This window comes from Camelus bactrianus, chromosome 32 (genome assembly GCF_048773025.1).
Source record: "Camelus bactrianus isolate YW-2024 breed Bactrian camel chromosome 32, ASM4877302v1, whole genome shotgun sequence".
NCBI classification, from domain to species: domain Eukaryota; kingdom Metazoa; phylum Chordata; class Mammalia; order Artiodactyla; family Camelidae; genus Camelus; species Camelus bactrianus.
This window is the reverse complement of record NC_133570.1, coordinates 16,341,848-16,355,320: the sequence shown is the minus strand read 5'-3', so window position 1 is coordinate 16,355,320 and position 13,473 is coordinate 16,341,848. Positions and strand designations below refer to the sequence as shown.

Here is a 13,473-nt window from a genome sequence, read left to right as displayed (position 1 = left end):
ACACACACAAACATATACACTTATTTAACCAGACGGAGCAGGGGCAGGAGCACGGGACAGGGGACGGGGCACAAACTTCCCTGTACCAAGAGGAGGGGAGGGACCCGGCACCCTACCTCTTCTCATAGTCCAGGTCCCCCATAGACCCGTTCATCAGCTGGTTGGGAGTCCACTTCAAGGTCATGACGTCAGCCGTCTGGTGCAGGGACAGGTATCCTGGCACAGCCTCCATGTCATCCCTCTGCAGAGACAGGAGGATGCAGGTCTGGTCACGGTGCTGGCGTCACAGTGGACATGGACCCTGGCCGATTAGGCTCAAGGACACGCAACCAGAACCAAGAGATTGGTTCATCCCCTCCAAGGCCACGTCCACTTGGAAGACCCTGAACCTCCATCCAGGTGGCAGTGCTACTCAGCCCCATCCTCTGCCTTCTCAATTTTCCTGCAGGGTGCTTCTCACCTGCTCTGTTTTATCCCAAGCGGGGTGTGGTGGTGGGGGGGTTGTCTCCAAGCCTCACACACAGGAGGTCGCCCACTCCCCTACAAACTCCCCTCTGCCACACATGCTCCACACACGGCAACCCCCGGAGGAAGCAACCTTGCCGTATTTCATCGATCCTAAGACGCACGTTTGTTTCTCATGTGTTAATGCGCCTGAAATGCGGATGCATCTTATAATCAGTGGCGTCTCACAACTGTGACAGAGCTGTCTTTCGCCTGAACTTGTGCAAACTTGGTTACAGATGTTTACGCCGTGGTCACTTCAATTAAGTGCTGTGCAGGGTTGCTGCTCCACACGCAGAGTACAGGGGCTTTTTAAAACATCTTCGGAAAGATTAGGCTGTAAGTCAGCTCTGAACGGAAGAGGACAGGTGGCGTATGTAGGAAGACTGGGCACAGAGCAACGGGACGCTAATGCGGTATCGGTGAAACAGACCCATTATTCACCACCGCGGGGATGCCCACAACCCCAGATTTTCCTGCACAGCACTACCGAGTGCACACGTTTGCACGAGAGGCTGTACCTCCCGTCCTCTTGATCAGAGGTCAGCAAGCTTTTTCTGTAAAGGGTCAGATAGGGAAGCCATACAGGTCCTGCTGCAATCATTCAACTCTGCCCTGATAGTGGGAGAGCAACCACACACAATGCACAAAGTACCAGGCGTGGCCGCGTTCTGGTACAGCTTTACTCAGATAACAGGCGGAGGGCTGCATTCGGCCCACAGGCAGGATCTGGTGACCCTTTCTCTTGATGGAACAGAAAGTTACATCAGGAAAATAATTATATAGTAAGTATTATACTATAATAATAATTGTATTATATTATATAACTATAATATAATATTATTACAATCATATTATAATTATATAATTATATAAGCATTATATTATACATTATATATAAAATACATAATATAATAATCATATTAAAAAATAAGGATAATGACTCTAATAAAAGAAAACTGATACAAAAAAATTGTATCTTTTACAAAAAGATTGTATCGTTATCTAATACAAACTGATATAAAACTGATACAGAAGGTTGGGATCCTGAAACGTGAAGAAGTTTTAGGACTAGCTTAACGAACGTATTTCAATTACATTTTCCCTTGTGGGTACATGCTGAAAAAAAAAAAAAAAACTATTTCAAAACAAGCCTCAAAGAGCTTTTCGAAAAAGTAGCAAATGAAATTTCCAAGGGGTGAGAACACACTGTATATAATTTAATAGCACTTTAAATTTTCTGATGGTTATGTTAAGAGACTGTGCATCTTAAATTCATGGATTCTTGGGTCTGAGGAAATAGGGTCTTATACTCATGGAGATGCGAATACCGAGGCTCAGAAGAAGTGACTTGCTCAGGGTCACCGGGTGATGGCAATTGTGACCACAGAGGTGAAGTGGCTGACAGCTCTCCCTCCGCTTCCTCCCAGCTGAGCCCAAACACCATGCTGATCCCAACCATCCAGGAAGGGGACAGCGAAGGAGATATTACATGGGGGTAGGGGCCTTCATGCATCTCTTGCAATAGCAAGAGAGAACGACAGATAGACGGCTGAGTGGTCAGGTGGAGGGATAGATGGGCTGGAAAATAAATGGACAAATGGATGGACAGATGTAAAGATGGATGGACGGATAGATGGATGTAAAGATGGGTAGATGGTTGGATGTAATAATGGATGCATGGATGGACGGACAGATGGATGGATGGACGGACAGATGGATGGATGGATGGATAGAGGCAGCAATGAGTAGGTGGATGGATAGATGAATGTAATGATTGGTAGATGAATGGCTGAATAGATGGGTGGTTGGCTGGATATAAATACAGGCAGATGGATAAAGGAATGGTAGGTGAATGCATGGATAGAAGGATGGATGAATATACAGACTGTAAGAGAGCTGATTGGCTGGCTGGCTGGAAATATTGACCGATGGATAGATGGACGGATGGATAAATGGATAGAAGGAAATGTCCCATGGATGAACAGGAGGAGAGAGATGGAGATACTGGCAGAAGAATGAAAAGATGGGTGAGTGGGTGGATGGGTGGATGGGTAGATGGACAGATAAATGGACAAGCAACCTGGAGTCGAGGGAACTCCTCCTCTGTCACCTGGAGCCAGACCCCCAGTGGAAGAACTGGGCCCAACATGAACTCTCACCGGCTGAACCAGAACGTTGTTCTTGCCATAGAGCAGGGTGGCCCGGGAGTTCTGGTGCAGGGACTCCACATAGTCGCGGGCAGAGAGGGATGGCCGGTCGTCCATGCTGCCACTCGAATGCCTCTTCTGGATCTGGCCATGTGAAGGGAGGTGGAGCATGATGACTGGAGGGACCACCAAGGTGCCATTTCTGCTCCCACCTCCATGCCAAGTCCAGAACTCAGCCAGACTCCCTCATGGGGCCCCCTGTCCACCCCACTCACGCAGAGGGCAGGACGCTTGGTGGGCGAGTCCTGCCGCAGGTGTGAGCTGTGGATGCGGTGCCTCTGGACCAGCTCATCGGCCGAGGGGTCCGTCCAGAAGTGATCTGAAGTCTTCATCTTGGTGTACTCCAGGGCGCAGGGCCCCACTGCAGAGCATATGGGGACTAGGAACTCATCGCCCCAGAAATCCCACCCTCCCTTCCACCATCAGATGGACCACCTATTTTACTACCCCTCCCCCGCTCCAAGCAGCCACGATGCCCCAGGGTCCTGCTAAAGAGAGACCAGCATGAGATCCTGAAAGCAAGAGGCAGCGAGCCGTTCTGAAGGGAGAGGCTGGAGGGACATGGGAGAGACCCTTAGGAGATGCCCTCACCAGCCAAGACCAGAGATGCAGATGAACCTCAGAGCGCTGGACCACTTACCCAACAAAGACGCAAGGATGGGGCCGTCCACGGGGTCCATCAGGAGTGCCTCCTTCTCATAATACTTACTAGCAAGAGAGGAAAGGACATGCAGGTTTGGATGGTGACCAGCAGAGGGTGCACAACTGACTACAGCCTGGTGGTTAAGAGCAGACAGACTGGGTTCCATGCCCCTCTGGTCACCCAGTTCCCTCTGTAAGCCTCGACTTCCCCATCTGTAAAATGGGGATAATAATAATATATCTCATAGGACTGTTGAAGGATGTTAGAAAGAGACAACAGAGGTAAGGCACTTAGCATGGGTGCTTGGCTTGTAACTGCTTAATACATGGCTGTGATAAAGCCTTAATGAGAAAAACAGGAATAATCATTTGAAAGCTGCCAGGCCCCACCTGGTTCTGTCTGCTTCCACTGCATCTTCCATTCAGACCAGAAGTCACTTAGAGGCTCAGATGATGTCTGCCCTTCTAATATTATTGAGGCATGAAAATGCTTTTCAGCTGTGATGTGTCCCCAAAAGCTGTATTAACAGGGCTTCCTGTTCAGATAAATAATGCAGATGATGCTGGCCTGATGTGTACAAAACAGCCCCCAGACGCTGACTCTTCAAAATAACATGCGACACTATCAATTAGTACTCAGTGGTTTTGGTTTTCTGTTTGTTTTGAGTTGTTGTGTACTGGTTTCTGATTCTTTGCAAACTCATACAGTCTAGAAACCAACAGAATTTCAGAGCCAGAAAAGGACCTTGTTCTGACCCCCTGAGGGATCTCGGGCCCAGAGAGGGTAAGTGACTTGTTGGAGGCCACACAGCAGATGAATGCAGGCTGCACCCAACCAGCTTGGCTCTTCCCATCCTAGAACAGGAGGTAAAGAATGCAGGGTCTGGAGTCAAAAGCCTGAGCAGGAGCCCAGCTCACTTGCACCCTCCCTTGCTGTGTGTCCTTGGGCAGGTAACCACCCTCTCTGATCTTCAGTGTTCTCAGCTGTAAAATGGGAAGAATGACAAAACTCACCTGCTCGGGTTTTCGGGAGGACTAAACATCCACCAGCACATATTAAGTTCTGACACCAAGAAGTTCTCACTAAATGGCAGCAACATCATTGTAATTTTGCCCCAAAGAAATCTTTGATCAACCAGAATATTGGCTGAGGCAGAAATGACACCCCCTGTACATGCTCAACATCAAGTTTATACATTTTTGCTGTCAGATCTGAAGGTAAGAATCTGAGATATTTTCCAGTCCACCACTTAGTTTCTGTTCCAAAAATCAATGCAGTTACTGATCATAAGCCTTGGAAATGATGCCTTAAAAACAGCAAGTAGGGTTGGGAGCAAGATGTGACTAGAAAGGGTAGCCTGAGGGAGCTTTTTTGGGGTGGTGGGTTTCTTTGGAACAGTTCTGAATCCGGAGTGTGGTGCTGGTTATATGAAACTCTGCATGTGTTAAAATTTCACAGTGGCGGGGAGGGTATAGCTCAGTGGTAGAGCATTTGCCTAACACGCATGAGGTCCTAGGTTCAATCCCCAGTACCTCCTCTAAAAATAAATAAATAAATACACCTAATTACCCCCAAAATTTTTTTTAAAAAATTCACAGAACTATATTGCAAAAAAAAAGGTAGTTTGATTAACAGTGCTGTACCAATGGCAATTTCCTGGTTTGGAGACTTGTACTAAGGTTACGTAGGGCTGTAATCATTGAGGGCAGGCAAGAACTCTCTGTACCGCTGTGGCAAGTATTGTATGAATCTAAAACCCAAAATACAATGCTTAATGAAGAAACAGTAGGTTGGTATTGCTGCTCAAATAAATCACTAAATAAATAGGACCATTTTTTTTTTTCAGCAGGAAAACACAAGGTCATATGCCAAAGGCAGTAACTACAGAAACCCTGAACCCATAACAAGGCAGGGGGCACAGATGTGTTATGACTTACTAGAAGGTGAAGAGGTTAAGTGAAGTTCCAGAGCCCAGATTTCTGTCCAGGCTGGGGACTGAGCCTGGGGTGTGGACATCAGGGCAGTGGACTTCCCTGAGCAGTCTCTGCGTGCTTGGCCTGGTGAGGAAACTCACTCAAGGACTTTGCTCAGCATTTTTATACACATGTTCGTAGCAAACACATGTTCCAGGCAAAAAATAAAAGACAATAATGATACCCACTGAGTGTGAGGATGTGGTTAAACAGGCACTTTCACAGACTTAAAGATGGCAAGATTCTCAGATGTATTTCTCTCTCTTGCTGGAAATGAGTGCTGACCATCAGGACTCTCAGACAATAGATTCTTCAGTAGCTCCCCAGTGCTCCTTTTATAATATCCGAGCTCTTTAACATGACAGGCAAGACCAACATATCCCCAATATCTAGATGAGGGCCCGGCACACAGTAGATGCTCATGAAATAGTTATTGGATGAATGAATGGATGCATGAATAAATGCTTACAACAGGATTCACAGTATAAAGCCTTTATACCAGGTCAATCTGAGCTAGGAGGGAAAATGTAAAAAGCATCACTATGCATTTCCAAAGTGCTGTGTACTCGCTAACTCCTTTTCTTGCCCCGTCCCATTCACCAGGAGAGATAACAGGGGCACAGAGAAGCTAAGTGACTCCGCTCAGGTCACCTGTTAGTGAATAGAACATGGGCTTAATTCATGCGAGAAGAAACATCTCTAAGATCGCAAGGTCCTTATACCCTCCCCAAATCTGAAGACTCTGCATTGCAATTAAACATGTGAATTTTCCCAAGGTTCTAGGCTAGGCTAGTTCAAACATCCAGAAGGCCCTTATTTAATCACTTTCAAATCAAGTGTATATCAAGGGGGAAAGAGGGTGCCATTCCCAAGATGGCCAGCAGGTGGAGGCAGAGAGCACCCAGGTGTCTGGTCCTTCCCACTCACCTGCTGTTTTCCACAAGGTAATGCACAATTTTGTCCAGGACCTTCTCGAACAAGGCTGTGCGGATCCACAGGTGCTTGATGGCGAGTGGGGACAGACTGGGCAGTTTCGGTAGCTTCCGCACGTTCTCTTGGAGGCCCTGGATCTGATTTCGGCTTCAAGACCAGAAAAGGAAGAGAATGGATATTCACAAAGGAGGAAATCCTACAGGATCAATGTGCAAATAGGAAAGTGACCAACGTCTCTAAGAAATGAAGGAATGGCAACTAGAACAACAAGAGCCTACACTGCTCCTGGAAAATGAGATACGGACTGAGAAAATAATAATACCAAGTGAGTGTGGAGATGTGGTAAAATGGACACTTTCATACACTATTGATGGGTGAACTAGATTCTCATACTGAAATTTCTGTCTGTCTGTCTGTCTCCCTCCTTTCTCTCTTTCTGCTGGAAAGGAGTGCTGGCTAAGAAGAATCTTGGATTATAAATCCCTTGGTGGCTCCCTACTTCTCTTGAGAAGTAAGCTGTTTTTCATAACAAACAGGGTGCTACATGACGTTGCCCCAGTTTACCTCTCCAGTCATCTCTTTACCTCTCCCCACCTCTGTCTACGTGGTGCAGCCAGACAGAGATCTCTGCAGGTCTCTGAGGCTGCCAAGCTCTCACCTGAGGACTTTCCATGACCTGCTGCTTCTTCCTGGTTTTCCTCTCCACCCCGTCCCCTGGCTGACCCTTGCTCACCCTTGAGGTCCCAATGAGGGTACTCCCTCCTACAGGAAGCCCTCTCGCACCAGCCAAAGCTGGAGAGGGGCCCCTCCTCTGTGCTCCCTCAGCCTCTGCTGCTTACCTTCCCACTCACTTTTCTGTCTTCCCCTCCACACTGTGACCTTGAGGGCATGAACTAAGCAACTCAGTCACTTCTTAAATAAAATCCTTACTGAGAGTCTACCACGTGGCAAGCCTTGGGCCTCTTCATGCCTGTATCTCCAGGGCCCAGCACAGGGCCTGGCATACAGCGGGTGCTCAGTAATGTGTTCATGAAGGAGTGACTGCATGAATGAATGAATGAGCACCTGGAATGAACATCTCTAATTCCTCTTTCAGAAAGTCACTCCCAGTATTATGGAAGGTCCACAGAAATCCACCCTTTTAAGAAGTTATCAGTCAAGACATGGAAGCAACTTAAATGTCCATCAAGAGATGACTGGATAAAGAAGTCGTGTGTGTGTGTATATATATAGTGGAATACTACTCAGCCATAAAAAAGAATGAAATAATGCCATTTGAAGCAACATGGATGGACCTAGAGATTATCATACTAAGTGAAGTAAGCCAGAAAGGGAAAGGCAAATATCATATGGTATCACTTATATGTGGGATCTTTAAAAAATGATACAAATGAAGGTATTCTACAAAACAGAAACAGACTCACAGACATAGAAAACAAACTTATGGTTACCAAGGGGGTAAGGGAGTGGGGAGGGGTAAAACAGGAGTTTGGGATTTGCAGAAACTAACTACTATATAAGAAATAGATAAACAACAGGGTTCTACTGTATAGCACAGAGAACTATATTCAACATCTTGTAACCTATAATGAAAAAGAATACAGATATGTGTATATAACTAAATCACTGTGCTGTACACCAGAGACTAACACAACACTGTAAACTGACTATACTTCAACAAAAAATTTTTTTAAAAAATTAAAAAAAGAAATTATCAGCAAACACCTGGGAAATCAATAGATGGACTGGAAGGCACCTAAAGACCAGGTAGTGAGGAGTCAGATTCCAAATGGCAGCTGGCAATACCCAATCCAGAGCCTGGCCCATCATGCAGATCTGGCCAAGACCCCTGGGCTGGCAGGGCCTGAGGGGCAAAGAAAGGGCCATTTCTCAGCCAGTGAAGTGGACTCATCACCCATGGCAGGGACGGCAAACACATGACATGCACACTTCTCTCTCCTGCCTCTTGCCCATGACAGACATGGCTAATCAATCCACGCACTCTCTCCTGAAAAGCCCAATCACAGCTCCAGAATCATTCACAACACAGTTCTCTGGGCAGCCACTCGTACCAACTGGGGTTGAAACCTATTTGCTACCCACGACCAGGCTCCAGGATGGGGGTTTGGCTGTGCAGTCGGGACTCTGGAGGTGGCTCTGGTGGGGGGCACTCATGTAAACACATTTGGGCCATGAGTCTCCCCCCAGTACACATGGTCAGCCACACAGTCAGCTTCACTGTGAGCATCCGGTCCATGCAGACAGAGATCATATTGATTTCATTAAACTTTGAATTTCCTGCATTTGGAACAGGCTTGGCTCCCACTGGGCATTTATTCATTTGACAGTTGTTTCCTGGGCATTTCTCAGGTGCTGAGCACCATCCCAGACCCTGGGGACCTCATGGGGAGTAATACCGATGCATCTGTTAAGTTCAGAGTCAAGTCAAGGGGAAGACAGACAACAATCAAGCACACAGTAAACAAAGGAGTGAATAACTACAGACGGTGATAACAATTGGGAAGACAACAAACAGCAGGATATAAAAGAGAAATGGGGTGAGGGTTGGAATTTACTCTTCGCTTGGGGAAGGCCCGAGTGATGACAAGGAACCAGCTGTGGAAGATGAGGGGTGTGAACAAGGTGGAGGATACAGCATGTGCAAAGGTCCTGGGGTGTGAAAGAGTCTGGCAGGTTTGAGGAGCAGAGAGGAGAGTTGCGGGGGGATCGTAGACTGTCCCATGGGGGGTGCCCTGGCCCGTACCCCAACCTTGGCACTCACGCGCTCTCGATCAGCTGCTCCAGGTCCTGGACCTTGCGGCTCAGCTCCTCGGCCGGTGGGAAGCTCTTGCCCACCTTCATGAAGAGAGCTGCGATCTTGTTGCTGCGCAGGAAGCCAGCCGCCCGCCTCCGCAGTCCATGAAGGACGCAGGCCTCCACCGCCGCTACGGGGACACGAGGGTCAGCGGATCCTGCCCTGCTCAGGCTCCCCAGCACCCAGCTTGGCTCAGAGCTGCAGCCACACATGGGTGCCTTGAAGAGTTGGGACCCCCAGAATCACAAATTTCATAACAGCATCATAGGAAAAATGTATGCCTCTCCACCTTCCGGCCCCTCAAAAGGGAGCAAGAAAGCTTAGTGGTTAACCCATGCTGGCTGCCCAAGGTCGGAGCATCCCCGTTCACATCCTCTCCCAGCCACTAATCAGCTGTGTGACTACGTGCAATTACTTCCCTTCTCTGTGCCTTAGTCTCCTCATCTGTAAAATGGGGCCAGTATGAACATCAACCCCCTAAGGCTGCTGTTAGAATGAGGTGGAAAAAACACATGGGAAGCACTTTGCACAGAGCCTGCCACCTAATGAGTGCCTTACAAACATCAGCTATTACTCTTGTTCGTGAGGGAGAGCAGACTGGACCGCGGGACTGCCGAGCTTTATCTGGGTTAAAAGTCACTTCATCGTCCTTACTATCGTGATCCCAGGAACAGCTAACATCACGGGTCTCATTCACTCTCCACCACAGCCAGGCAGAAAGGAAAACCATCCCCAATTTTCATATGCGGAAGCTGAGGCTTCCAGAGGGAAACAGAGTTGGCCACAGCCACCCAGCAAGTATGTGATGGAGCTGGCACTCACACCCAGGTCAGAGCCCCAGGTATGCTCACCCCGCCTGTGTCCCCACAAAGGACCTTTGAAGACGGGATTCAGTCATATCTTCCCATTTCTGCGTTTCCCCTGGAGGCCCTGCCCAGTCCTCCCCAAACAGGAGACCTCATTGTAGCCTGGGCTCTGTCACTAAATTGCTGTGTGACCTCAGGCAAATCACTTTTCCTCTCTGGGCCTCAGCGGTCCCTTCTGGGAAACAGACCCTGTGTAGGCCATTCTGATCGTCTATCTGGTACTTCCAGCAGCCTGCAATTAAGTACCTTCTCACGTTCTGTCTTACATGGCAGACTAGGAGCTCACTCTGGTGTACACTGAGAGCATCATCAATGTTTACGGGAAAATGCTGAGTTTATAATAAGAGCTACTCCTTATGGGGAATCTGCTGGGTGTCAGGTCAGCGCTAAGATTTACTCTACCTGATCCCTGTGGCAAAACCTAGGAAGCGAGTCACTCATTTCACAGATGAGGACACCAGCACTCCCAGAGTTGAGAGCCTGGCCAAGGGCAGGCCACGTGCAAGGAGAAATATCAAGACATTTTCGTCTAATTGCTTGTCTTTTCTTGTCGTCATTGTTGTTATTATTGCAATGACTTGGCTCTGAATGACTGTCCTCATTTATCCCATCTGCCCATGGATTTAAAACATTCTGGATGAGGATCTCTGAAATATCTTCATTTTTGCTTACACGCCCAGGACTTGTCATTTGTTTATATTGAACAAGTTCATGATCCATTCCGGCTTGGTTCAAAAGGACCGATAGGTAAGAGAAACCTCAGGGACGCCCTGCAGACTTCGTCTAGGGCCGGTAGATTTCTCTCACCCCCCAACTTTGATCGGAGTTAGAGAATGATCATGATTTTTATCACTCTCTAGTCTTCTAAGTCTTTAATTGGTCAACAGGCTAGCAAGTATTGAAAGAGACATGCATATTATTAATTTGCAAATAAAAATGCCCAGGAGAAAAAAGAAGGCTGGAGATATATACCTAGTTTACATAAATACATATAGATATAGATTCCCATATACATATGTATGTGTGCTTGTGGGCATATATATTTAAATATATATGTAAATATACTTATTTATATTTAAATAAATGTATCTCACTTTAAAAAAGTACAATCTTGCCCAAGGTCACTCAACAAAGAAGTGGCAGAGGTGGGGTGTGAACAGATCAGGGCTGCCACGGGGCTGAGCGGACGTCATTGGTTTCCCAGGTCACGGTGAGCACTCGGTCCCCAGCCATCTGGACGGAAGCTGATGGGCCCCTCCACTGGGCCAAGACCATGAGAGGGGCAACACAGCATGTCCTTCGTTATGAGCCACTCCAATCATGAAATTAAAAAGGTTTTCCGGGAGAAAGGAAGAAACCTTCCCATGTATGCGTACACACTGCTTAAGCGCTGAATCCTGACTTCAGGGGCACGCGAGACACGTGTCTCTGGCCATTGTGAAAGTACAGAAGGAACCTGGCAGCGCGGTTATTTCTGGGACCTTGTGAGCCTTGCTGGTTCAGGGAGCGAAGCTGAGTCACGCACTCAACTGCTGGCCTGACGCCTTTGCTGAACCAGCTGCACGCGATCCCTTGGGCTGCGACCATGGCTCTTGATTTTTGTATTATTTTTTAAAGTCCTCATCCATCCTCTCCCTTTACCTGGGCAAGGAAAGGATGTGGAACCCATCCCTCAAATGCAAGACCCCGGTTGCTTGGGGTGGGGCTGGCATGAACAAAGCCCCCGGGAGGGAAGGCATGCCTCCGTGTTAACCGTGATCACCTCTCCACGGGGCGCCAACGTCATCCTTAATTTCGTCTCTCAGCCTTTCTCTATTTCCAATTTCCCTCACGGGATCCCTCTGGAATCCGAAAATAACTTCGCAGTTATAAAGCAAAAGAATGACGGTGAGAGCCTTTGCCTAAAGACGCCACATCCCCGAGGTGGCCCACAGAGGAAGGAGCCGCTGTTCACATCCGCGGGCCCCTGACTCACCACAGAAGGAGATGATGTGGCTGCTGTCTTCGTGGACAAACTTGCGTGTGACGGCCTCCTCCATGATCTGCTTCACCTGGAAGACAGGGCAGCCACACGGGGAGACCCTGATCCACCCGGGGTGCAGACACCCCGAAGGGCTGGGCTGCATCACCCACCCCTGTCTCTGATAGCCCCACACTTCACAGTGAACTGAATTAATTTTCCAGGCTCTTTGCCCAGTGTCACACCGAAAATGTCATCCCCTTCCCTGATCATATAAGCTAAGGCATCCACCTCCAACTCCATCCACTCCTATTACGGTTCCTTCAGAGTATTTCCTGTCCTATTTGTTTATTTGTTTACCGTCTGTCTCTATCTTCCAGAATATAATTTCCCCAAGGGGAGGGTCTTGTCTGCCTTGTTCACTGCTGTACCTATGGAGCTTGGAATAGTGCCTGGTGCATAGTAGGTCTCCAGAAGCATCTTCTAAGTGGATGGATGAATGAATGAAATGGGTACATTAAAAAAATCAGGAAGGCAGAGTATGAAAAATCAGCCCTGGAATCTGGGAGACTCCGGTTCAAATCCCTGCTCAGGTACCTGCCAGCTGGATTTGTGATCTTACTTTGGGAAACAGAGGCTCAGCAATGTGTAGAAACTCCCCCAGAAAGGTAGAGTGGCCGAGTAGAGCCAGAACCCAAGCTGGGTCTGACTCCCCAGGCTGTGTGCTTTTCCTACCATGCTCACTCAGTCAACAAGTATTTCCTGAGTACCCACGATGTGCCAGGCGCAGGGGACATGATGCTGAAAGGGCAGCCAAGCTTCTGCTCGTGGACATGACCCTCTGGTGGCTTGAACGGCCTTCTGCTTTGCTGGACTCCAGGCCTCCCCAGTGCCTGGGGTCACCGTGGTACTTTAGCAAAGCGTTTCTCCTCTCTAGGGCCTCAGTTTGCCCACTTTGAGGGTAAGGAGGTCAGAAGAGATGATCTCAAAGACTGGCTCCAGCTTTCCATCACTAGGGCTGTGACAGGGGGGTCTTCAATCTACCCCCATCGATGGGCCCGTATGCCACTTCTGGCTGCTCTGCAGCCCACGCAGACTCAGCCAGGCCAGCACATCCATGCGTCCGTCTGAGCACAGTCTCAGGCTCTCAGTGCCCCTCTCCCTCTTCCTTCTGATCCAAGTGACATCTCTCCTGGAGGGTAAGACAGAACCCAGAGCATCCCTGGCTACGCTCTCCGGACAAACACATGGCAGTGGAGACAGTGGACTATCAGGGAAGCAGGGGGGTGGGTGTCAAGGAGGCTTGCTCAGGGTTACTTTCAGAGAAGCACAGTGGTGAATCAAGAGCTAAGACAGCATGGGCAGACAGATCTGGGTTCAAATCCCGGCTCAGTCACTAGTTGCAGGACCCTGGGCAAATTCCTTTCCCTGGCAACTTCTAAAAGTCACTTAACTGACTCCTTTGGCTTTGTTGTCAAAATATACCTAGAGTCCAACCATTTCTCATCCCCTCCACCAGCACCGGGGATGCTGGTGACCCTGATCCAAGTCACATCTCTCCTGGATTAA

At 48.3% G+C, this 13,473-nt stretch overlaps 1 protein-coding gene across 3 annotated transcripts in view; it reads right to left on the bottom strand.

Moving 5' to 3' along the window:
* Window positions 1-13,473, bottom strand: part of SGSM1 (small G protein signaling modulator 1) — a 73,102-nt gene that overhangs the window by 39,267 nt on the left and 20,362 nt on the right. For all 3 annotated transcript variants that reach the window (XR_012503720.1, XM_074356772.1, XM_074356773.1), the window contains exons 3-9: window positions 11,920-11,995; window positions 9,046-9,208; window positions 6,258-6,410; window positions 3,355-3,422; window positions 2,930-3,075; window positions 2,667-2,798; window positions 117-241 (exon numbers count right to left, since the gene is read on the bottom strand). Coding sequence is in view for 2 of the 3 variants with exons in the window: in XM_074356772.1 (XP_074212873.1) it covers window positions 117-241; window positions 2,667-2,798; window positions 2,930-3,075; window positions 3,355-3,422; window positions 6,258-6,410; window positions 9,046-9,208; window positions 11,920-11,995 (863 nt within the window). In the remaining variant the exon portion in view is untranslated. The remainder of the gene's footprint in view (window positions 1-116; window positions 242-2,666; window positions 2,799-2,929; window positions 3,076-3,354; window positions 3,423-6,257; window positions 6,411-9,045; window positions 9,209-11,919; window positions 11,996-13,473) is intronic.